The 25841-nt window shown below is 38.9% G+C and overlaps 2 protein-coding genes across 3 annotated transcripts in view; one reads left to right on the top strand and one right to left on the bottom strand.

Moving 5' to 3' along the window:
- Positions 1-23278, top strand: part of ZNF292 (zinc finger protein 292) — a 54853-nt gene extending 31575 nt beyond the window's left edge. Inside the window, exons 5-8 of the mRNA XM_066547353.1 lie at positions 3553-3755; positions 6489-6625; positions 7808-7949; positions 9634-23278. Of these exons, the coding sequence (XP_066403450.1) occupies positions 3553-3755; positions 6489-6625; positions 7808-7949; positions 9634-16803 (7652 nt within the window). The 3' untranslated portion in view covers positions 16804-23278. The remainder of the gene's footprint in view (positions 1-3552; positions 3756-6488; positions 6626-7807; positions 7950-9633) is intronic.
- Positions 17911-24292, bottom strand: GJB7 (gap junction protein beta 7). 2 transcript variants are annotated; one of them, XM_066547351.1, is made up of 2 exons: positions 23585-24292; positions 17911-18033 (listed from the first exon to the last, which is right to left on the bottom strand). In XM_066547351.1, the coding sequence occupies exons 1-2, from the start codon at positions 24290-24292 to the stop codon at positions 17911-17913; spliced, it is 831 nt and encodes a 276-aa protein (XP_066403448.1). The 2 variants fall into 2 exon arrangements, with proteins under 2 accessions (XP_066403448.1, XP_066403449.1); XM_066547352.1 differs by lacking the exon at positions 17911-18033 and having other exon boundaries at positions 23498-24292.
- Between the last annotated feature and the right edge of the window lie 1549 nt (positions 24293-25841).

Genomic DNA, 25841 nt, shown 5'->3' with positions numbered 1-25841 from the left:
CCTCCCCAGCCTGGCAGCACAGAAATCAGGAAAGGCCTTGGCTGTGTAAGCCCTGCCCAGCAATAACAAAAACATCTCCACATCATCATCACTGTGTTCAGTACAAATCCAAAACACAGCCCTGTACCAGCCACTGTGAAGAAAATTAACCATACCCCAGCCAAACCCAGTACATTGTTTCCTGACTAGCAGCTGAAGTTCTTGGAGATGGATTGTCCATGTGTATATTCACCTCCTGGCTTCATCCTCCCTGGCTAAAGCAAGGCTGATAAGACATAAAGGTGGTGGATTAATCTGTACCTATGCTACATCTGATGAGGGGTCTGGTAGTAGGATTATGAGTGCTTTGTAAGGCAAATATTCTTTGTGCTCTTTAAATCAGCTAAAACATGGCATTAATCTGGACTGTTTTCCACAGAGAACCTGTTAGTGCCTGGAGTTTATTCGTGCTCTCATGTGCTGCTAATCTGTGGATTACGTTTTCTCTGGTTTAGTCCGTGTATGGTACAAGCAATTCCTGTAGTAAAAGTTCATATCCTTCTTGTGAACTTGGCATGGAATCACTTGGTAGTAGGACCTGATATGCCAGCTGTGGAATTCAAGGGAATCAGAGGGAAACTGTCCAAAAGGTTAGATCCCAGTCTGTCTAAATTCATTTGCTAGACTTAGTAGATTGTAATACCACTGTCAGATGCTATCTGCACATCTTCATTTTCCCTCATGTTCTGTAATTTTATATGAATTTTGCACACCTTGCACAAACATACTTGTGAATTTTAATGGATGAGGGAGCATTGCACAAAAATTAATTCAATATTTTTTCCAATAATTGTTCCCATTAAATATGTCAGGGTTTACACTCATAAAGGTTGTGATTTTTTCTAGAAGAGCACTTGTGTCTCAAAGCCTTTTTATAAATTACTATTGATATTGTAGGCTAGCAATTTGTCCACAATAACTTTTGAAATTGACATTGTACAATAAAATATATTTATCCAAATATTTGAAAATAAACAAAACCTTCCTCAGTAACCTCAAAATCTTATCCTTAAGACTGTTCCCCACCATAAACTTAGTCCTGTAGTCCCAGCACTGTTTTTTTTCTTAAAATGTCTGCTTTAGTTCAGTTACAAAACAAATGTATTAAAATTCTTGTTTTGAATGAGCTTTCAGATGTTAAACATAATGGTTATAATCACTGGGATTTGAATAAAGGCTTAAGAGCTAATATGTAACTGGTAACCCTGAGGTCTTCCTGTGTCTTGTTGAGAAGATAACAGAAAATGTGCTGATGCTTATGCAAGGTAGGCTGGCTGAAGCAGTAAACACTAAAGGAAAGGGATTACTGAGAGCTAGCAGATAGAATGTAATGTTTACAATATTAAATGCAGCAATTATAGTAATAAATCGGAGTGAAACATCTTGAATTACCAATGTCTCTTAAAGTCTAAGGTCTTCCTGTATCTTGTTACAGAAATAAGGTAAAATGTTCCAATGTTATTCCAGACAGACTATCCAGGACTAAACGTTGTGGGTGAAGGGATTATTGGTTCCTGGTGGAGGAAGAGCAAGGCTAGGCTATTGAATGTGGTTAGTCACAGGGTCATTTGTGGGTTGGCAGGAGTGTGAATGTCTTTTATAATGCATTGGTAATGACATTAAAGGAACATTTATCTGCTGCTTAGAATGTCCTCTAATAAATACAAAAAAATGTTTACTCATTGTCTGTTAGTGTGCTCTGGTTTTCCTTTGTTACTGCGTACATACAAATCTGGTCGTACCTTCATTGCCATGGGGAAAGGAAGAAGGAGCTCATTTGATTTGAATATTCTTACACATCAGTTAGCCATTGCTGATCATCTGTAACAGGGTACAAGTGTATGGTCAAATAACTAAGAAGTTGGTTGAAATGATAATTCAACCATAGATCTGAAAATGCCTGAAAGATAATGATGGGGTTTAACAGGCCTGATTTCTGCAAAAGGCAACATTTTCTGCCTAAAAGTCTTGTGCATTAAAATGGTAAAGAAAATGGTTGACCTGATTCTGATTTCAAGATGGACTTTTAGTAATGTTCCATATAAGCAGCTAGAAGAAGGAGAAATCATGAAATGAAGACAGTAGTGAATCAAATTAAATAGTATGGGAAGAAGCAAAGAATGAGATGAACTTTTTTTTTAATTAAACCATGTTTTGTATTCTACTAGTTCAAGTATTACAGAGAGAATTAATTTTTTAGATGTTGAAAGTAGTTACTTCATCAAATTGAAACAGGATTTGAAAAGTCAAGAAAATATAAATTAAGTGAATGGGCAACATGATTTAGGTGAAATTGAGGATGAGGAAATTAAAAGGTATATGATGACAGTTCCTATCAAAATGTGTCAAAGTGAGCACTGCAGATGACTAAAAGGTTTTGGGACTACTCAAAGGTTGGAAAAAATCTCATTCAGAAATGATCAAGATTTTAATCCTAATACTGAAAGCATATCATGAATGTGCTAGTTTTCACAAAAGAAACCAAAATCAGTAGAAAAAGTCTGCTGGTTTTAAAAGACGTGAGAATGTGTTATGAAATTGAAGTGAGGGCAATTGAAAACCAAGGGGTTTTTTATAGAGTATATATCTACCTTGTGAAGACAGGGTGGGAATGATGTCAAAAGGATTAGAGAAAGTGATTGTCTATGTGTCTAGTTTTAATAATTGACTTTAAATGTTCCAGAGGTAGTACTAAACCACATGCTTCAAAGCTGAAGCAATTTTGATCTTGAAGATCTGAATGAGACCCGAGATGTATATTTAAGATTCAGAACATTAACCTGTGTTCCCCTTTTTGTGGAATTTTTATGCCTTCTATTGAGTACCTAGAGTTGGACTGTTAGTGTAGACTACAGAGTTTAACTCTGGTGGGAGCATGTTTGAAAAATCCAGTTCAGTACCTGTCTCTTTTGAGTTTTAGACTATGCACAGTCAAATGTATGCAAGATATGCCTCTTTTTTTAAATAAGGAAAATTCTTTAGTTGAAGAACCATAAAGTGTTTGACTGTATTCTGTGGGTGTATAATACGAAACATTTCACACCAATAAAAACAGGTTCAGAAACTTCTGTACTTGTCACATATATCTTTCAATAGCAAGGTCTTTAAAAGGCAACATTAGCAAAGGCATAGCACAAGTGTACAGAGGATCTAAGAGTAGTGGCTTTGTGTTATCTTTCTGTAGAACTATAATTAAATGGTATCTAAATATTTTAATATTTATTGGTCTCTAAGTCTGTTTTGTGTGCAGCTGTTTAGCCAAGAAATTAAAATGAATTAAAACCTGCAAGTATATAAAAGGTCTGTGACAGGGAATCTTTATGATAAAGAAGTGCAGTTCACTGAGAAGCTTTTCCCTCATCTTTGCTTCGTATCTTTTGTATATCTGTTTTGATTTGTGTAAATTTTAGGGTGAACCATGACGAGTAAATGCAGTCCGTTAACTCTGTAACATGCATGTAATGTTTTGGCTTTTTTTTTCTTTTTTTTTGTTTTTTTTTCTTTTTTTTTAAGTGAATGAATTTTTAGTGTCAGAAGGCCCTGTCCTGCTGGATATGCGTATTAAGCACCTAATGAAAACAAAGCAATTAACGCAAGCTACTGCCCTGGCAAAACTCTGCTCTGACCATCCAGAAATCAGTGGCAAAGGCAATTTCAAACAAACCTACCTGGTCTGTCTTTGTTCAGGATCACCAAATGAAAGGCTAATGGAAGAAGTAAGTAAATAATAAAGAACTTTTTTTTCTTAGACTTATTTCTTTAATGGTAGTAAAGTCAGTAATCATAAGCTGGTGTTCTATAGAATAGGTTTTTCTTTTAAAATATGATCTAAAATATTTTTGGTGTTTTTTTCTTTTCATTCAAGTCACTTTTAAGCTGAGTAATGACTCAAAACACTCATGGAAGTGTATTATTAGGTCATTAATGGGCCTTTTCTGGCTGTGCTGTAACTTTGTGCTTGATTTTGCTTAAAGTATTATAAAACTCTGCCTCAGACCTCCTTAGTAAAGTGAAGTTAATCATTTTCCCACTCTTATTACTTGAACTATATTGTTTTTTGTGTATACCTAGTACATAGAATGGGGCCCTTTAGATGCTGCCTGCAGTTCAGAGAATAAATGTAACTTCACCTAAATTCCTGGGCGCAATTGAAGGTGAAATCAGATCTTTGATCTGGTTTGTAATATAAAATCCTTCTAATTTAAATACAGAAGTCAGAGAGGAGATGACAGCTTTGCTCTTTTGCATTCTTTCAGGTGGCATCTTCATCTCTCACTCCAAAGTTTTAGCTGAGCCTTTTTCCTTCTTGAAGGAAAACGAACTGCAAATGTCACTTTTCTTGTCTGCCAGTGTCTCTGCTGTCTTTTTGTTGCTGTCATCTTTTTATGTTAAATATTAAGCATATTGCCATTGAACTTAAAGGGATAAGAGTTGTGCACTGATTAGAGCTGGAAAACTTTCCTGCCCTAGATACAGATGAAATTCTAAGATGACAGTTTCTCACTGAGCGCGTTCTTCAGATACTCAGTAGAATTGGATCAGTTTTGCTCTCCTCCCAGCTCTGGCTGCTGCAGACCCTGTCAGAACAGGCTCGGGAGGGGTTGTGACAGGGCTGTGCAATCTTACCTTTGTTTGCTGGAGACATGCAATGGAACTTTGAATTTATGACCCTGCAAACAGGCTTCCTTCATTACTCAGCCCCAACACAGAATGGGCTGGTTCAGTGAATGAACTGTGAATGCCCTGGACAAAAGGAATGGGTTAGCCTTGTATCTTTGGATGCCATAACATACAAGTTCATACTGGGTTATCAGAGAGAACCTAATCCAGGTATTTCTCAGCTTTGGATTGCTTAGATTAGCAGCTTTGGCTAACTGTTTGCAGTATCGCTAACAGTTTTGGAAAGATCATGTCTTACTAAGAGAAAGCAGATAAGCTTTAACATGTCAGGGTGGACTTAAAAACTGAGAAGGACTGTCATTTTTGTAGTGTGAGAACAGCAAGAAAATAGTAAAAAAAAGGTGCAAAAAAGTATATTATCGGTGTGGAAATTTTTATATCCATTCAGACTAGGTAAGAAAGTAACATTTAAGCAAGTTTTCAGCATGGTTTCCTAGTAGTTTCCTTCAATAATGTGAAGAATTCAGACCTGCAGTATGTGAAATGCTAGACTGACAAACTTGATGTTGAAACCTTTGTTAGAAACAGGGTCCCTTAGAAGTGTGACAGGCTGGAAAAGCTTTTAATGAAGTTCCCTTATAATAAGTTCGGTTTGCTGTATTCTTCTCTAAGCTTTTAATTGACAGTCCCTGTCTGAGATGGGGCACTGAGCAAAGCAGACCTTCAGTCTAAATTGCTGTTACATTTATACTGTTCCATTTTAAGAAATCCAGTTTTCTCTACAAGATGACTTTGAGGTTGTTAAACCTCCAGTGATATTCAGTGAAGGGCTATTAGTATATTTACAAAGTGTCAATTTAGAGGTGTGAAAATAAGTAGTTGTACTATTCAAAATTGTAGTTTGATTGCTGGATACCGTGGTGCCCAATCCAGCTGTGCTGCCGCCTTACCCAGAGTGCCGGACCAGCTGGGTGTTTGGGTGAGCACTTCTGTTTCTTGCTTTGGGTGGTCTTGTGATTTCTCAAGAGAGACTTCCAACAGTGCTGTTGTTATAGTCAAGCTATTCTTCAACTGCTGGTGTCAAAGAATAAATACCAGCATGTCCTGCCAGATGCACTAATTGATGTAATCAAACCAGTCAGCTGAGAATCAGATTAGACAGTATTGTTACAGCAAGTGCACTGATTCAGTACTGATATAGCTATCTAGTAGTACTGGGCAGCTGTGATTTTTCCTTTGATTTGCCATAAAACTAAGTACTTCCATTGGTACTTCACAAATAATTTATATTGCACAGACTGTAGTGTTCCTCTAGAACAGCATTCAGATGACCTGCTTCTCACTGTACAGCTTTCCTTTTCTTCATATCTTTGATTTTTTAAAAAGTACTAGAACAGTCATGTTAAACCTCAGATTCATTAACCATCCAGCTCATTGTATTAAAGCAGTAGTGACATCACTGACAAGTAAACTGGATTAGAATTACCAGTAATTTTCTTTTTTGTGTTAAGCTGCAATTTAAAGTTATAAGTCTTCATATCACTATTACCAGATGTATGTGATATATATGAATAATTAATATACTTTAAAATTCTTAGGTGACTGGGACACTAGATACAAATAAGTCACATCTAAGAAAAAAGTTTATGTTCACTCTAATAAGACAGTTTTTCTGGTGGCATAATGAGTTTTGATACTAGATTTGCTTTCAAGCTCATCTCTAACTTAAATTAAAGTTCTGAATTATTGTCTTGCAAAGGTTTATGTGACTGTGTGTTTGAAAATGCAACCACTTTCTGAGTCTTGTTCTTCTCTTTCTTCTCTTCTAGATTGCAGAAGTAGATTGCAAAGATGCACTTGAAATGATCTGTAACCTGGAATCTGATGGAGATGAAAAAAGTGCTCTAATTCTATGTGCAGCATTTCTATCTCGCCAGCTGCAGCAAGGGGAGATGTACTGTGCCTGGTGAGTTTGAATCTTGTTTTCTATCTAAGAAAAAAAACTTAGTCTGGGGAAGATACATAAGCCATAAGTTAACTTTCTTTAGCTTGATAAAATCTGTGAGCTAAACAGAAAGGAGATAAGACTCTTGGAAAGCTAGAAAAGAAAATAAATGGATTTTGCAAGATAAGCATCCATTGCAGGAATTTGAAGGGTATCTGTATGATGAGGCAAATACCAATAGCTGGTTAATAATTTTTCCATAGAAATAAGAAATTTAATAACTGCAGGCAACTGGTCAGCATTATGTCAGCATTTAATGAGTAAGTACTGTTCTTTCTGTCCTGTAACAACGCGGTGTTTCTTTTTCTAACAAACTTAGAAAGGAAGAAGCTCTTTACTACTACTGTAACCACAATAATAAGCTAGATGAAGATACTTATTGTTTAGGGCTTGCTTTCTTAACGTAGGAACAAGTTAACTGGTCTTTGTTGGCAGATATTTGAGTTGTTAGGGTTTTAATTTCCTTCTGCTAACTAGCAAACCTGTATAATTCTTGAAGAATTTGTTTTGTCTGTGCATCTCTGTTTTATGTGCAGGAGAAAACCGCTAATGCAGGATTTTGCTTTAAGAGATTCTGCTAAAGTTTTGGGTGTTACAGCATTTCACAAGGTACTAGGTACTTTTGGCTCTTTGCACCTGAGGAGGAATCATCAAATAAGATAATGTAGATACTGTGATACTGTTTGGCTTTAGGGGCTAATTCCCAGCTGAATCAGTCACGTCCAGCTCTTAAAGCAGAGTAGCTTTAGAAAAAGTGTATCTACCACAGAGAGAAGCCAATCTTCTGTAGGTATTAGTAATTACTAAGAGTTCAGAAGTATACAGTTCCAGTCTGTGAATAGTAAACTACTGTACAAGACTTCTTTTTTTCCAAGGCCACATAATGAGTAAATTATGTAGCATAAGTTGTGGTAATACAGGTTTTATTCTGAGCTGTCCTTCTGGAATTGAGCCATTGTCATAATTTTGAAATTTAGATACTTAATAGTGTGGATATTTTAATAAAAGATAAGGTGTAAATAAATAAATTTCAGGCTTTTTCCTTTCTCAAAGACAAAATGGAAACTGTTCTTAGCCTTGCATTTCTTGTTATAAGACTAGTGGTTGCATTGATGGCCCTGAAATATTGTTCTCTTGTTCTAGGGAACTGACTCTTTTCTGGAGTAAACTGCAGCAAAGGGTAGAGCCTTCTATTCAAGTGTATCTAGAGAGATGTCGTCAACTTTCTGTGTTAACTAAGACTGTTTATCACATTTTCTTCCTGATTAAAGTAATTAATTCAGAGGTAAGGATACTCCTGAAAGAATATTTTTGGCACTTTCAATGGAATGGTAATTAGGAAAATTTTTGAAAACTTCCTGTCTTTCTGTACAGTATCAGTTTCAGGGCAATCCTAATTGGTTTTAGGAATGGCCATAGCAACTTCCTTCTGCAGGTGAATTATAAATTGATTCATTTTGAATCATTAAAACTTTGGTTCCTTTGCAAAAAGAGTAGGATTAAACAGAAAAGCTGGATGCCACAACTGAGATGAAGAAAGAAGCAAAGGTGAGGTGATGGCCTCTAGGTTTGTCTGTGTCCTCTAAATGTGGTATTTTCTGTAAGGAGGCCCTAACATTCCTCACCGTTATTTTCCATATTTCAAAAATTACAGAAAATTGAGAGGATCAGCTTATGAGGAAAGGAAATGAAGGGTGTAAAAAACCCCAAAAACTACAACTCAAAACCTTTTGAATTGCCACTTATGAATGCAGTTTATTTTGATAAATGAAATACTTGTCACCTGTGGGCTTAGGTCCAATGTTGTATTACAAACGTGCTCATCTTTCTCGGCTAACCTTGTCATCTAGTTTTCTTAGTTTCTTTAGTAGTTGCAATATTTAATATTGATAGCTAAATTTAGCTCCTATGAAGATTTTTGTAAGTTGGGAAATTAATTCTAAGAATAAAAATTCCTGGTTTTGTTTTTCAGTGTTCTGGTACAGCTAATCGTGGACTTCTAAATTTAAAGATTTTTTGCCCCCCTGTAAGATATTAAATAAATTGGAATTAGAGAGGGGGAGGAAAATAACTTTCACAGAGTCTGTGAAAGTTTCTAACTTTCATTGATATCTCTGTCTGCTCTGTGCCATATTGATTTTTCTCCACTGAGCATTTGAGCATTTACTTGTTGGCAGAAATTGGAGACCATGTGGGTAGTAGACTTGTACATTCATAAATTTGCTGAACTTTATTCTCATGTATGCCACAGCCCCTCTCATGCATCCCTGGCAGCATAAAGAGCTTGTAAAGTCAATGTAAATGTAAATGGTGTTGCCTTAGGGTATGAATGAGTAAAGACCACATGACTGTAGAACATTCAAATGATGGAACATTTAACAAAATGTAACTACACTCACTGCTTTCAGTTGGACTGAAGCCGTGTGTTCACTTGAGGTCAGTTGACTTTGAAGTGACATAATTTTTAAAAATAAAAGTAAAGCTTTTACTTTAAGTGATCTCTAAGTTATAGATCTTTCTGAAGATCACGTGTTTTTTTCTTTACCTGTAGCAGTTTCTGCCATTTGATTTCTACCCAGTGTTAAGTTGATGTTTCATAGAAGCTCCTCTCAAATACCTGTGGCACAACTGATAGGCTTTATTCCAAGGAAAAGGCTCAATATTGTTCTGTTACAAACCGAACGCCTCTAACATACAGTCCAAAAGTGCTCAAACTAGACAGGACATACAATTAATTGGTCTTTAAGTTGTATGTAAACTTCAACATTTTTTAGTAGCATGAAGACAAATTATGCAATTTAAGGAATAGCATCTGAGGAAAATCCATTCTGTTTCTTGAGGTAAAAAGTATTACTGTGAACGCCAGGTGCATTTTTTCTGACACTTATGATTGAATAATGACATATTTTACTTAAAAGTATAGAAAGAGTTAGATAAAATGACTTACTAAAATTAGTCTTGCTTTACAGATTGATGGTGCTGGACTTGCAACATGCATTGAACTGTGTGTGAAAGCATTGCGCTTGGAATCCAGTGAAAATGCAGATGTCAAGATATCTATTTGCAAGACTATCTCCTGCTTACTTCCAGATGATTTGGAGGTGAAACGTGCTTGTCAGCTGAGTGAATTTCTTCTGGAACCCACTGTGGATGCGTATTATGCTGTTGAAATGCTATATAATCAGCCTGACCAGAAGTACGATGAAGAGAATCTTCCAATACCAAATTCTTTGCGCTGTGAGCTCTTACTTGTACTGAAAACTCAGTGGCCTTTTGATCCAGAGTTCTGGGACTGGAAAACTCTGAAGCGTCAGTGTCTGGCACTTATGGGAGAGGAGGCATCCATTGTGTCATCCATAGACGAACTAAACGACAGTGAAGTTTATGAGAAGGCTGAGGATGACCAAGAAGATAGTAAAGAAACTTCTCTGAATGGCCTTGCTGGCATTGATGAGGCTACCAGCCTTCTTAGGGGTATCAGAGATGAAAAGCAGAAAAAGAGAGAAATCAAAAAACTCAGAGAGAGGGGGTTCATATCAGCTAGATTTAGGAACTGGCAAGCTTACATGCAGTATTGTGTGTTATGTGACAAGGAATTCCTAGGTCATAGAATAGTTAGACATGCACAGAAACATTATAAAGATGGAATTTACAGTTGCCCTATTTGTGCCCAAAATTTTAATTCTAAAGAAAACTTTGTTCCCCATGTAACTTTGCATGTGAAAAAATCTAGCAAAGAGAGATTGGCTGCTATGAAACCACTGAGGCGACTGGGAAGACCTCCTAAAATAGCAACTGCCAATGAGAATCAGAAAACTAATTCTGTATCCAAACAGGAGCAGCGACCCATTAAGAAGAACAGCCTCTATTCAACAGACTTTATTGTGTTTAATGATAACGATGGCTCAGATGATGAAAACGATGACAAAGATAAACCTTACATACCAGAGATAGTGCCAGTTCAAAAGCCACCCCCTGTTAATGAATTTACCTGCCCTGTAACACTTTGCAAAAAAGGCTTTAAATATTTTAAAAATCTAATAGCACACGCAAAGGGCCATAAAGATAATGAAGAAGCTAAACGTTTTCTTGAAATGCAGAGCAAAAAAGTGATTTGTCAGTACTGTAGACGACATTTTGTAAGTGTTACTCACCTGAATGATCATTTACAAATGCACTGTGGCAGCAAGCCTTATATCTGCATACAGATGAAATGTAAGGCTGGCTTTAACAGTTATGCTGAGCTGCTGACCCATAGGAGAGAGCATCAAGTCTTCAGAGCTAAGTGTATGTTTCCCAAATGTGGCAGAGTGTTTTCTGAAGCCTATTTACTCTATGATCATGAAGCACAGCACTATAATACCTATACCTGCAGAGTCACAGGCTGTGGGAAGGTGTACCGCTCACAGAACGAACTGGAGAAGCATGTTGAGGATCACAACAAGCAGCCTGAAAAAGAAGAGCAGCCTGAAAACCAAACTGATCAGCCTGATCTTAGTCAGCCTCCTAAAGCTAATGAAAGTACTGATGGAGTTGCAGTTAAAGAGGAATTGACATCTCCTCCAGCTGAAAACCGAAGCAGTTTCATTGAAGGAGAAAACATCTGGAACCAAATCAAAGCAGAACCAGTAGGGAATGAAAGTGTAAATGCATCAGTGAGTGTACTGCAGCAAAGCAATTCCTTGCCTAATGCTGGTTCAGAGCAGTCTCCTATGGGTTCAATAAAAACAGAAGAAACAGTTCCAGCGGGCAGCATTAAGCTGTCTGTTGTTAACCAGAAGATCCGAGATAACTTTGTGAAAAGAGGTAAATTGGCTGCTACTGCCAGTAAAGTAGATATTACTAAACCTGGAGTCCAGCAGTTGTGCCCATCAGTTGACTCTTGTCTTCCAGTTTTCCAAGAGAGAAAGGAGGAAGGCTGTCTCAGTCAGACTCAGAATGTTCAGACTGTCACCTCAGACACATTAAAACCAGAAGCCCTTGAATCAAAAAGCTTAGAAAGACAAGTGAGCATTGTAAATCCATTCAGCATGCAGAATCAGACAGGGTATCGAAACGGTGTACCCATTTCCAAACTTGAAATTGAAGACAGTATTAAAGCTGCAGCTAATCTATATAACCTGCCTTTAAAAACTTTAGAAAGTATTACATTTATTCCATCACAGCCTAACATAAATAGCTCTTTAGTTCCAGCTGTGTCACCAGCAGCCCCAGTTCAGAAATTTAATTGTCAGGTTGAGGGGTGTACTCGAACGTACAATTCATCACAGAGCATTGGCAAACACATGAAGGCAGCCCACCCTGATGAATATGCTGCTTTTAAAATGCAGCGTAAAAATAAGAAACCGCGGAAATCCAGCAATCTGCAAAATGTGCCGAATGATGGGAAGATTGTGTATCTTATGCCATCACAGGTGGGCAATCCCAGTGGTGCTGCTTTTACTGCACAGAACAAATCAAATTTGAATCCCTCCTCTTCCAGTCAAGTGCAGCATGTCTCAAGTACTCTTTTCCCAACCCACCTAGAAAATCTGGCAAGTCCTATGTTGCCTATAGTGGAAAGTGTCATAAATCCAAATTTGTCTGCTCGTATTAAAAGTGAGCCTGAGAGTGTTTTGTGTTCACAAATGGAAAATTTGTCTGCTGCAACCTTACCTTCCCAGTTGGATGAGCTGGCAAAAACAGTTATGCCTCTGAATATTGATGGTGGTTCAGATCCTTTTCTTCCTTTGCCTGCAGAAAATGGTCCAATGTCTCTATTTCCTTCATCAGCAGAGAATCCTCCAAATTCAGTCTTCTCACAACTGGAAAATAACACAAATAACTTTTCTTTGCAACTAGAAGGAAACGCTAGTTCTACCTTCCCAAAAGAGGAGAGTGTTGATCAAATATTTCCCTCACAACTGAGTAATGAAAATAACTTCAGTGAAACTAGTTCTCAGCACCCAGCTTCAGAAAAGGTGAAAAAAGATCGTGGCAGGGGCTCAAATGGGAAAGAAAGGAAGCCAAAGCATAACAAGCGAGCAAAGTGGCCAGCAATAATTAGAGATGGCAAATTTATCTGTAGCAGGTGTTTCAGAGTTTTTACTAATCCTAGATCACTTGGTGGTCACTTATCAAAGAGGTCTTACTGTAAGCCTCTGGAAGGATCAGAAATTTCTCCAGAAGCTCTGCAGGCTAATGGACAATCTTTGCTTGCCAGTATGATTCTTTCTTCAAATTCATTAAACTTGCAGCAACCTCCGGAGTCTGCCTTCAATCCAGAGACGTGTTTTAAAGATCCATCATTCCTCCAGTTACTTGCAGCTGAAAATCGTTCTGCACTGCAGACTATGTTTCCACGGGCCAATGTGACTAACTTTAATACCAGTGGGAATGAGGAAGGTAATCAAATTATAAAGCAAGCCTTGGAAACTGCAGGCATCCCGAGTAGCTTTGATAACACAGAAGTACTTCCACGTGTGGTTACAACAAGTTGTGTCTCTGGTACAACTCAGATGAATGCAGCCGTTCTCCCCAGCTCAGCCACACCCTCTCTGCTGCAGACAGTCTGTAACCCCAGTACCCTGCTGACAGACCAAAACAGGACCCTCAATGCCAAAATTCCTCCATTAAATGAATGCAAGACTTTGCCTGTTTTTGCAACAGAGGACTTAATGCTAAAGACTGTTGAAAATGGCTTGTGTCCTAGCTCATATTCTAACACTGTTGCAGCAGCACAAAACTTTGCTGGGAACAGTTCACGAGTTTCAGTTATAAGTAGTCCCAAGAATTCGGGATCAAGCAACTTGAATAAGAAGGGAACCAGCTCCTCAAAGAGGAAGAGAAAAACACCTACACCCCTGCTTGTGCCCAACACATCACAGAAATTAGCAGTAAACAATGCAACAGTAATGGGACTTCTAACCAAAAGCACTGAAGGAAACATGCAAATACAGGGAGAAAGTTTTCAGTCCAACTTGCTGGCAAATTGTGGCTCTCAAGCAGTGGTGGAAAACCTTGCACAGAAACTCAGTAATGTTGACAATCAGTTATTCATGACCAGTATCAAAGATAATTTCAAAACAAACCTTGAGGCTCATACAGTTCTGCCCCCTTTAACAGTAAAAACTGAAAATGGGGATTCCCAAATGATGGCTGCAAATTCTTGTGTGCAGGCAAATTTGGAACAACAGATTTCACAGGACAGTGTTATGCAGAACTTCGAAAAAACCCTGGAAATAATTAAAACTGCTATGAATTCACAGATGCTTGAGGTGAAAACTGAAATTCAGGATACTGTTGCTACTTCAGGACAGAACTTGCAAGTAAATAACACCCAGGCTGCTTCAGAAAATTCAGCACACAGTGTAAAACTACCCACTTCTACACAGTTTGCTGTGCACACAGGGAATGTTACTGCTGCAAAGGGTAGCTCTGCTCAGGCTGAGATACCTCACAAGGATGATACTCAAATGTCAGAAATTTTGGAAGGCTTGCAAAAACTGAAGCTGGAAGATGATTCTCCCGTTCCAATCTCTGAGACTGTTTCTCAGTGTCCTCCAGCAGATAAGCTAGCACCAGCAGTTCCTGTTGTATCACTTGAAAATAAACCCCTCATCCAGCTATCTCCAGAGGCAAGTAACATTCAATTTAGTGATAGAGTTAATAAACCTTTTGTATGTCAGAATCCTGGCTGCAATTACAGTGCTATGACAAAAGATGCATTATTTAAACACTATGGCAAAATCCATCAGTACACTGCAGAAATGATACTAGAAATAAAGAAACATCAACTGAAGTATGCCCCTTTCAAATGTGTTGTAGCTACCTGTCCAAAAACATTTACAAGAAACTCTAATCTCCGAGCACACTGTCAGCTTGTACATCATTTTACAACAGAGGAGATGGTAAAATTAAAAATTAAGAGGCCTTATGGCAGAAGATCTCAAAATGAAACTGTAAACACAGCCCCACAACCCGTTGAAATAAAAACTGTGCAGACACTAGTAATAGAAAACAAAACTGTAGCTCCATTGGTCAAAGAAGCTCAGATAAAGGAAGCTGTAGAGCCTGTAAAAGTATTGGAAAAACTTCTACCAGAAAATAATATTCCTGAAAGACTGGAAAAACCTCCCCAGGTGGTTTCTGTGCCACTGGAGCAGCACAATCCAGCATCTTTTGATGGTTTGCAGGAACAAGCCAAAGTACGCAAGGCTAGGAAGCACAGGAAGGAGAAAGAGGAGAGGAATGGTAGGAAGCCCGTAACAAAATCTCTGGAGTTTCCCACTAGGTACAGCCCTTACAGACCGTACCGGTGCGTCCATCAGGGCTGCTTTGCAGCTTTCACAATACAACAAAACCTCATTCTTCATTACCAGGCTGTGCACAAATCAGACCTCCCTGCTTTCTCTGCTGAAGTGGAGGAGGAGAATGAGCAAGGCAGAGAGGAACGTGAGGAGGTGGAAACCAAACCTGCTGTCAGAGAGTTCAGGTGTGAGGTGAACGACTGCTCTCGTATCTTCCAGGAAGTTACCAGCTTGATACAGCATTATATGAAGCTTCATGACATGACCCCAGAGCAAATTGGAAGCATGAAATCAGCTCCAGAGGTGGGAAGGTTTTTTTGTGACCAGTCTCAGTGTAAGTCTTCATTTACAGCGTATCTTAATTATGTCGTGCATCTTGAGACGGAGCACAGTGTTGAGATAAAGCCAAACAAAGTAGAAGATGATGGCATGTTCAAGTGTGACTGTGAAGGCTGTGACCGTATTTATGCTACTAGGTCTAACCTCTTGAGGCATATTTTTAACAAACATAATGACAGGCATAAAGATCATCTAATAAGACCCAGGAGGCTGACACCAGGCCAGGAAAACATTTCAAGCAAAGCAAATCAGGAGAAACCGTTGAGGTCTAAACAGAGAGGACTCAAAAACAGATCGGGAAAAGAGGGCAACAGGCTGTCAGTGAAAACAAAACGAAAGAAAAATGTGAACTTGGAAAACAAAAACTCAAAAGGAATACAGGTTCAGGAAAATAAGGCTTATTCACTGAAGCGCGGCAAGTACGTGTATTTAATAAAGGCCAGAAATGATGCCTTATCGGAATGTACCAGCAGGTTCATAACTCAGTATCCCTGTATGATAAAGGGATGCTCGTCTGTAGTCACAAGTGAAAGTAACATAATAAGGCATTATAAATGTCACAAACTGTCCAAAGCTTTTACTTCCCAACACAGGAATCTTCTTATTGTATCTAAAAAACACTCTGTCTCCCAAGTAAAGGAAGCCTCTTGTGAGCAGGAGGAAACTGATAAAAAAACTGATGTGAAGGAGCCTGAACCGAGTTTGACAGCGAGCAATAATGATTCAAGCACAACTACCTTATCACAAAAGGAAACTGAAAAAGGTGAGAAGGATGAAGTGGATGAACTGACAGAACTATTCATTACTAAACTAATTAATGAGGATTCTTCAACTGCTGAAAATCAGGCAAAAATCTCTTCCAGTGTAAATAGTGACTTGCAGGAGACCAGCTCCTGCCCCTCAGAGAAGCAAAAATCAAACAACCTGAAAAGAGCAAATAAAGAAAAAAATGTATCTCAGAGTAAGAGAAAGAGAGCTGAGAAAACAGAGGAGGCAGTGCCCAGTGGTGTGAGTAACCTGCACAAGGAGGAAGAGACTGCTGTTGCCATTCAAACGGCCGAGGAGCAACCTGCAGCTTTTGACTGGAGCTCGTTCAAGCCAATGGGTTTTGAAGTGTCGTTCCTCAAGTTCCTTGAAGAATCTGCTGTGAAGCAAAAGAAAAACTCTGAAAGAGAATACCATAGCAGTGGAACCAAAAAAGGATCCCATTCAAACTCTCGGAAAGCCAGCGAGAAGGCCCCCGTAGCAAGCGATAACGTCTCTGGGTTGTGTTCTGAAACTGAAACCCTTGTAGTGTTTGCCAACCCATCACAGCTTCCATGTGGTGATAATGTAAAGATAGTGTTAGACAAGACTCTTAAAGACTGCACTGAGCGTCTGTTGAAGCAGCTTCAGGAAATGAAACCTGTGGTCAGTTTGAGAAAGCTCGAAGGACGTTGGGAGGATAATCCAGAGGTTGTAGCTGCAAAAGTAATTGTTTTGGGTACTGAGGAAGGGGAATCAAAATACTGAAAACCTAATGTGTTTAACCATGACCTGTAATAGAATTTATTTTGAATAGGAAGCCATCAAGCATGCTAGTAACTGTGGAGCTCTTTTATTTTGAAGTGATTTAATCTAGCAAAAAACATGACATGAGTCATGTAAATGTCTTATTTGTTTTTATCCCTATGGGACTTGAAGAAAGTAATTGCTTCAGTTTTGTAAATACTTGATCAAGACCTCAGCTTTCTATCAGATTGTCCTTTCCATAAACGAAATCTTTGTGAGTTGTCTGTGATTGGTATCTTTCACCAGGTTACTTCTCATGTATAACAGTTTTCTTTATTTGTAGATACATTTTTTGTATATATTTATTATTGTAAATCATTTGCTGCCACCAGCAGTCTGTAAGTCTAAACTATTAAATGACACATTTATATTCGGACTTTTAATTTGTAACTAAATGAGCAAGTTTTTAAAACTGTCCTTTAATCATTTTAAATTAAGAACTTTTGAACTAAAGCTAGCTAAGTCTGCCATATCCAGTTTATTTTGCATAAAACATTTATTTACAGAAGAAAAGCTGGATAAGATCACATTTCATAGGTTAAACATACTGACACACTCTCATTTTTGTAAATTTTAACATCCAGTATCTATGGATGATATTCATATGTAGTTAACACATAAATATAATAGTTTTCTTATAGCTACATTTTTCATTGCTTTTAATTGGTTACAAAGCATTTATGATTCCATAATAAAAATGGAAATGTGAATAAAAATAGTTTGCTACATTGAAGATTTAAAACAATATTTGGTATTAAAGAATCCGTTGTGAATGTGATAGAAAATTAGTAGTGTGGAGCAGTGTATATATTTGAGGTGGTGATTTGTGAAGTAGCCCAGTATTGCCTTAAATAAACACACATTTCATTTCTTGTTTTATACATGTGATCTTATAAAGGTTATTTTTGTTTCTGTAACTTAGATTGGTGTATAGTTTAATTTTTGTTAAAAAAACAAAACAAAACAAAAAAACTTCAGAAACCGTTTTTGTAAATAGTGGGTTTATAAAACAGATGGGTTTATTTTGATAATACCAGTTTGGTATCTATCTATAAAATACACGAGTCCTTATGCCATACCATTAAAAACTAAATAAACAAGGCACTTTCTGAAAGGGAAGTGAGATGGTGGTCTTACAGATAAACTCGGTGGTCGTGCTCTGTTGGTGGCATGGGCTCCCTTTGCGCTCCTCTGCCTCTCGCTGACTGCATGTGGCACCAGTCACAACCTCTCTTTTCCACACTGGAACGAGCCTCAGAAGCTGCTGGTGCTGCTTGTAGTGCCCGGGATTGGAGCAATTCCTCTGTATGCTGCTAACTGAAATGACAGGTATCCCGTTTGTTGAGTAACCAAAAGTGTGAATGCATTGGTGGGAGCTGTCAGTACCCAGGAATCTTCAGTGTTGGTTTTCATGTGTGGTTATGTTTGACTCAGCCAGCTGGATTGTGTGGTACTAAAAACTTTTCTTGGATTATTATCGTTACTGGATGTGACCTACCTTCAGTAATATAAAACAGTCTTTATCTTGGGTGAGATTGGCTTGATTTTTTTTTTTTCTATAAACTTGTCTTGCTGTGTAAAGCTTTTGCATCAAGTGCTAGATTTGACTGCTTGTAAGCTATTCACCTGGAATCTCTGACAGTTTTCCTAAATATCAGTGCAGAGAGCACCTTCCTACAACCAAATGAAGTGACTTATTGCGAGAGTGAGGATTATGTGTGAACAGCAGCAGCATTTGACCTGGGGCACAGCCCTTGGTTTGCTACATGGTGCTAAATTGCTTACCTTCGCAGAAAGCCCGTGCTTCCATTTGAACAGAGCCCGTCAGCTCCTCTCACTTTCCATCCCTCCCAAGTGACCAAACTCTTGTTATGCCACGTTAGTAAATCAAAGGTGCAGTCTGAGAATGATAAAACCAAAACAAACCCTTGTATTGTGACTCTAAGAGCGATCATTATAATCATTACAAGTACACAGTGCCATTTTCTACCTGCCAGAGGCTGCTGGTCCCCCTGGATGGAGCTGCTGTTGGATACCAGCGACGGTGATTGTACAGGAAACTTCTGCAGGGGAGAAGAGGGCAGAGATCCTCAGGAGAGGATCCTCAAAGCTCACCTGAATTCTCTTGTTTTCAGCTGTACCTATACCACTTCAGCCACTGTCAACAGACCTCGCAACTGTTAGTCTTTAGAAGAATGTTTGTGTTGTGTAAGTTGAATAGTTTCAACATTCCCAATGATTGATACTGTATCATTTGCAGTTCTTGGACTGAGAATAGTATACAACTATTTAGCTACACAGTGTTATACTAGAATGCTATTTAAAAAAAGAGAAAAGGATTAAAAAATCCAATGCCATAAATATTCAGGAAGCAATTTCTGATTTGGATCTGAATTTTTGAGAATAAAATATTTAATATTGTCTCATCCCAATCAATCCAATTAAAGCAGATGCTATACCCATATCGTTAGTACATTCCATGGCACACTCCCTTTTAGGTGGTTACTGACAGCTTGTCCAACAGGTAAGCTAGTATGGGGTTTGTTGTTTCCTTTTTAAATAGCAAACAGGAGTATTTTGAGCTTAAAATGTACCAAAGGCAGGGTCTGATTTAAAATGTCACAGACTGCAGAGGGTACTCTGGTTTGTAAAGCCACCTACAGAAACTCCCGAGGAGATAAATTTGGTGTTCGCATTCAGATGTTTTACCTTGGGTGATAGAGAAAACCTCCCACCCTAGCAGTTGTAGCACACCTGGATGGGCAGCCTCTCTTGGGCCTGTAGCCACAGCCCTGCCCTCGGGGCTGCTGAGTGGGATGGGGCTCCCAGGTGGCTGAGCCAAATGTACCAGCAGCACTTCAGCCTGCTTTGGGGTGCCCTAAAGATGCTCTCGCCCTCACTGCCTAGTTCCCTGTCTTCTGCCTTTTCTTTCTCCTTCCTCTATGTCTCTGCCTTCCAGAATTGTCACCCATTAACTGTGGAGCATTCAAACAAGGTCCTTCCTTTGAAGCCCCATGTTGCCATCAGGAATGTGCTGACTACAGCTGCAGGTGTTGCTGATGGGGAAGCAGAGCATGGACTGTTTTGTGATCAAAAGACACCTTTAAACTGACAGTCAGCCTCTGGTACTCAACTATGTCTGTAAAGAAATTTGCTATTACCTGAGCCCTAATTCAGTGTAAATAAGAGTAGTGGGTTTATCCCCACATGTTTCAGGGTAGTCCTTCTCAGCAGGATGGGGAGACGTTGGCTTCTAGAGCATTCTGCTGGGCCATGTGGTTTGGGATGCTGGATAGTAAGTGAGCAATGCTTGTACAAACAGCACTGGAATCAGTTGTTGGGTTGGGTGAGGGGCAAGTAGTTGGCTAATTGTTGCAATTAGTTTCTGTGCCAAAGAATTGGTTGGGGCTCCCACCTGTGTGCAGGGGAGGAGGGACAGGGGCAGGGACAGGCTACGCTGGGGTTTACGTCCCCACGTTGTAGAAGCACCTGCTCATGCTCTGCTCAGCCCTGCCTGGAGACTTGGTATGGAGATGATACAATTAAAGGGATAGGAAATGGGGCCACTGGTACTGGAGAAGGGAGTAGAGGAAAGAAACTATCAGCAAATAGGGAAATATTTTGTCAGTGTCTTTTTTTTCAAACCTCTTCTGTCCCAAGGCAAGAAGCTTACTTGCATTTTAAGGAAAATTAGAGTCTATGTTAGACACAGATCTTTTGATGTTTGCAGGGATGTTTTGAAATACTAATGAGGTAAATATTTTTGTATGAACATGCATGCAGTGATTATGTTATTTCTCCATTACAGTATGGGCTCAGAGCAGCTTCCTATCAATTGCTTATATCCTTGCAGAACATAGCACTTGAGTTCAATTTTTTAAAATGCTAGTCTGAGTGATTCAGAAGTTTAGTGACCAAACCTGTAAACTCCTTTGAACCAAAAATGTAACAGCAAATGCCTTCAGGGGTGCATGGATAAGCGAAACTTAAACTGGAGAACAAAGGTATATAAAAGCGGAGAAAGGGAAGGAGCCAATAAAAGACTAAATGGTTGCCAAGAGCAAGGGTTCAGAAAGCAGATGTATTGGTTTCTGTTCTCTCAGGTTAAGTGATGCTCATTTCCTTTTCATTAGTAGCCATGTCAAACACTCAAATTTTGCAGCACATGATGCGAAGGCTACTTGGCTATTTGCTGCGAGTGAGTCGGGTTATGTGGAGTTGGTCCATAATAATTTTTCATAATATTTCTCATGTAAGGTACTGGCTTTGTCAAATCTGAAGCATCCTCCAAGACTCAAAACATTGATTTTGGAATTTATTTATAATTTCTTGGCTGTTGGAAGACAGAATTAAAAATAAAACTTTGAATATCCATTTCAAAGAATTAGAGTTCTTGTTTGATGGGAAAATTTTTAGTCTAAGTGGTAATCTCTGACCAGCCACTGAGCTTTAGGGGGTCTTTAAAACCCTTCAAGCCCTGATTTAATATACTTTTTTTATTAGAGAGCTGCTAATGCACTAATTTTATCAGAAACCTGTGTTGGCTAAACTGTGTTTGCTTCTCTTCATTTTCTATCAAATAAACCTTACCTGAAAAACAATGAATAAATATTTATTGTTTTCAATAAATAATGTGCTCTTAAAAATCTGTCCACAGTTATTAAAACCCAGATATTTCAGAAACATTTTTGTATTTTATAGTTTTGCCCTTGTCTTAATAAAATGATGCATGAGGGTCCAGACAGGCCAAGGTAATTTCGGGGTTTATTCTCAGTTACTTAAGCTGCAGCAGTTGCAGTTTCACAGGGTTCATGGGCAGTTTTGCTTCAGACACTCTTTGATGGGCTGTGTCCAGGAGCTGCAAAAGACTTTCTAACTGCATTTCTGTCATGGGTCTTCTGTGTTTGTAGAGGTTTAACAGAAAATGTTCTGAATTGTATAAAGTGCCCTGTCTCTATATAAGCACTGATTCAGCATCAATCAAGAGTTAAAACTATCTGGCCGCAAGCTGGTATCTGAGGGACTGCTGTTGCTGCTAATTTCAGCAGTAGCAAATGTCTTCCCATATTTGATAAAAGTAGGTTTATTTTAGGGAAAAAACCAACCAAACAAACAACAAACCCTACCTTGAAAATCACCATCAAAAGTGCATAGCTTGTTCATTAGTTGCTAAGTTTTGTTCTGTACCTGCTACTCATTAAATGTAATGCTTTGTAACCAAAGCCATGGAGCCGGAGGGGGCCTCAGAGAAAAAAAAAAAAAGTAGTTAACCTGCTTTTGCCACTGTTTCTTCCTCCTTATTCTGGCACAAACAATACTATTAGTTCAGCATTCAGGCAGCTCCACTTCAGTTGGTGCTTTTCTCTAAACAGTGCATTTTGATCAGGCTCAGTACCAGATGATTGTCCAAAGGTCTTTCATTCCAACAACAGAAAGAGAACACTACCCTGAAGAATATTTTAAGGCACTACTTTCCATTGTCTTAGAAGCCTAGGTTCAACAGAAGACATGTCTTAGCTGATTTCTGTCCCTTTCCTGTTAGCCCAAACAATGCAGATAACAAAGAGCAGAGGTGTGTGGTGTTTATGAAATACTTTGAAATTTGGGGGAGGGAACAGGTGATTCTTTTTTACTTTGTTTCTACTTGAGGCTTTTCACATTTTTTATATTTCATGTGTTCCTCTGCAGCAGAGAAATCTACTGAAGGAGTAGCATATTTTCAGCCTTACTAAAGGGACCAGATTCTAGGCTACTTAATACTAGGGACTACTGGCTACTGTATTGTTCTATATTTTGTGGTCTGCACTTCTCTATTCAGATCCTAGGGAAGTAGGAATGGTCTGTTCACCTAAATGCCACAGAGCAGAAGACAATGACATGGGAGCTGCTTGGTGCAGGTGACCAGGAGTTAACTCTGTACCCTGGTACATGCTGCTTGCACAAGTTTGAGCAAGTGCCTTTCTTAAAGGATACTTTTGGATTATTAACACCCTAATAGCTGTAAAGGCTCAATTCCAAAAGGAGGTGCTCCACAAACAGCTAAATAACCAAATCTGTCTTTATCACATGGGCTAAACTAGATGTGTCTACCTCTTCTTGGTTCTTCTGTTTTTGAGATGTTTTATAGTACAATGGAGTGGACTCGTGACTATCCAGCTCACTTCAAGGCACAGCAATCACTCTATGCCAGCACTTTGCCATTGCCATTTCAGCAGTTACCAGGTCTGATCCACCCACCTGACAAATCCTGTACACCCCTTGCTGTTCATCTTAATCAGTCCCACGTTCTTCCTATCTCTGCATATAAAATGCCTGTTTTTTCTTGTACCAAAGCAATTCTGTGTAATATTCAGTACACAACTGTTTGAGCAAATGTTTCAGCATGATTTATCATAAGCATCTGTGTTTATATTAAAGCTTCATGGAATTCTCAGAACTTCTACATTTCTTTTTTCAACATGAAAAGGTCTCAATGATTCTATGTAAGACATACATAATGTAACCAAATTTATCAGCTCAAGTAATGGGGAACTAACAGAGAAACAGCATTTCCTATGTAACTATCCTTTCAAAGGATAGTTCTGCAAAGCACTGATTGGAAAAGCAATTTGTCAAAAACAGCTTGTGTAATGGGAGGGTGGTCTCCAGCCTTCTTTCAAGTCAGCGGGGAATGTTTTTCATGTTCATCTTGCATATTCAGAGGCAAAGATGATGAGCTGTTGTGGAGTCGTCCTGCAGCTGCTGCTCTGTTGTGCCTGATGAGTTCTGATTCGCAGCAATTGCCTTTTGAGCCTTGCTGCTTCTTCACGTGTCTCTTCAGATAACATTTTATGGAGTATTTGAACATCAGATAACTCAGTTCACTTAGATTTAATACAATGCACAGGCATGAAGTTGCCACCAGAAAACAGAGGAAAATCATTTTCTCTGTGGGTTTGGAAATATAACAGTCTACAGTATTGGGACATGGTTTTATGTCACATTTCACAAGATGTGGTATTTTGAATCCGTTGTACAATTTATAGAACAGAACAAGAAAAAATATTTCAAGTCCTGTTTTTAAAATGAGGCTGATTAGGTAAGTGCACAGCAATCCACCATCTATCTTTCCTGGATTTTTGTAAAGTTTCTGGTTGTGGTTTTTCTCTCGGTTCTCTCTGTAAGCAACATGAAAGACAACCAAGAGTGAAGGGGTGGAGACAATGATTAATTGCAAAGCCCAAAATCTGATGTGAGAGACAGGGAAGAAATGGTCAAAGCAGACATTTTCACAACCAGGCTGCTTGATATTGCACTCAAATTCATCATGTTCATGTTTCCAGATGTTTTCTGCGGCAGCAACATAAAGCAGTAAGCGGAACAGGAACACAACAGCTACCCAAATTCTTCCAATTCCTGTTGAGTATTTATTCACTCCACTCAGTAGATCACGTAAGAACACCCAGCTCATTTTTCTCATCAAGGAAAGATGGAAGTGCTATATCAAAGAAACACAAGATCAGAGAGATGCATCCTCTTGGGTGAAGATAAATGAGACATTCATTCAACATGAAATATAACCAGTAGCTGAAACAATTTAAAATTATTAAGCATTTAGAAGTAATTTAATATTATTAAGCGTTTAAATAAGAACAACAAGCTGATCTTATTTCTGATAATTTAATAATTCTGATACATTCTAAGGCTATTGAACAAAATTTATTTGCTGTTTAAATACATTTTGTCAATTAGGCTGAAGTCTAATCATTCTGTTAAGCTGTCCTCTGTAAGAAATGTGCCTGCTCTCCCTGAGGGACTCCTGTCAGGTAGGGCTTTCTCTGGCAAGTTCAGGCCGGCACTACCACTGAATTGCACTCAACTTAGCCCTGTCAGTTATGCAGATACTACACACAGTCAAGTCAGATTTCACTTTCACATTTATGCATAGGAACCAAGTGTCCCATACTAAGTTGACTGCAAAAATGCAAATTGATTGCTTTTTGTCTGTGGTCTAACTTTTGGGTAAACTTGTGCAATATTTTAAATATTTTCCTGCTTCATTGGATTTTATTTGTCGTATTTCTTACCATTACTCCAAAATATGTGTGCACATTTTGTGTGTGTGTGTGTGTGTGTTACAGTTGCTTATCTGCACAAGCCTTCCCCTGTCCTAACTCTGGAACACTTCTTTTGGAAGAGCTACCTAAGGAGCCACTGGCAGGGAGACTCATCAGAGTCAAAAGGAGACCTGAGGTACCCACCCAGAATATACAGTCACCTTTGCACCTGGCCCCATCTCCGGGTCTGACTGGATCCTTGGGGGTATCAAGCTCCTTTGTTTGTAAGAGCAAAAAGGGGATGCATTCCTGGCACACAGAGTAGCTGAGAGACATGAGGTGAGGATAGAAATCAGAAGTTTCCATGTGTTATGTCATTTAATGTCCTCATGGCAACTTCTGCTTCTGCAAGCTCTGCCTAGCAGGAGAGAAAATGGACCCCTCTGTGGCTGCAGTGGCACACACAAATCCCACTGACCCTGCTGTAGCTGCAGGTACTGCTGATGGAAAAGTTCATCAGCAGGCAAGTTTGAGTAGTAATCAGGCCACAGCATCACAAAGCTTCATGAAAAGGTATTCAGGCACTGGAATGGGCTGCCCAGGGAGGTGGTGGGGTCACCATCCCTTCAAGGTGTTCTAGAAATGACTGGATGAGGCATTTAGTGCCATGGTCTAGTTGACCATGAGGTGGGCATTGGTCAAAGGTTGGACTCAATCTTGGAGGTCTTTTTTGACTTAAATGATTCTGTGATTCTGTAAGGCTCAACACACATGGAAAGCTCACTGCTTCTTTTGCTGTCCCTCGTTCTGCAGCCCTATGGTCAGGCTTCTGCAGGGAAGCAAGGTTATTTGGATAGTCCTGCATTGCTACCATCAGAGCTCAGCACTAGCTTGAGGAGCTGAGGGGCAGCTGCAGAAATTTATATATTCCTGATTTATACTGCCAAGAATGGTTACCAAGCT

The sequence above is a fragment of the Molothrus aeneus genome, chromosome 3 (assembly GCF_037042795.1).
Source record: "Molothrus aeneus isolate 106 chromosome 3, BPBGC_Maene_1.0, whole genome shotgun sequence".
Taxonomy (NCBI): domain Eukaryota; kingdom Metazoa; phylum Chordata; class Aves; order Passeriformes; family Icteridae; genus Molothrus; species Molothrus aeneus.
Note: the sequence above shows the minus strand (reverse complement) of the source record. Positions and strands in the feature narration are given on the sequence as shown.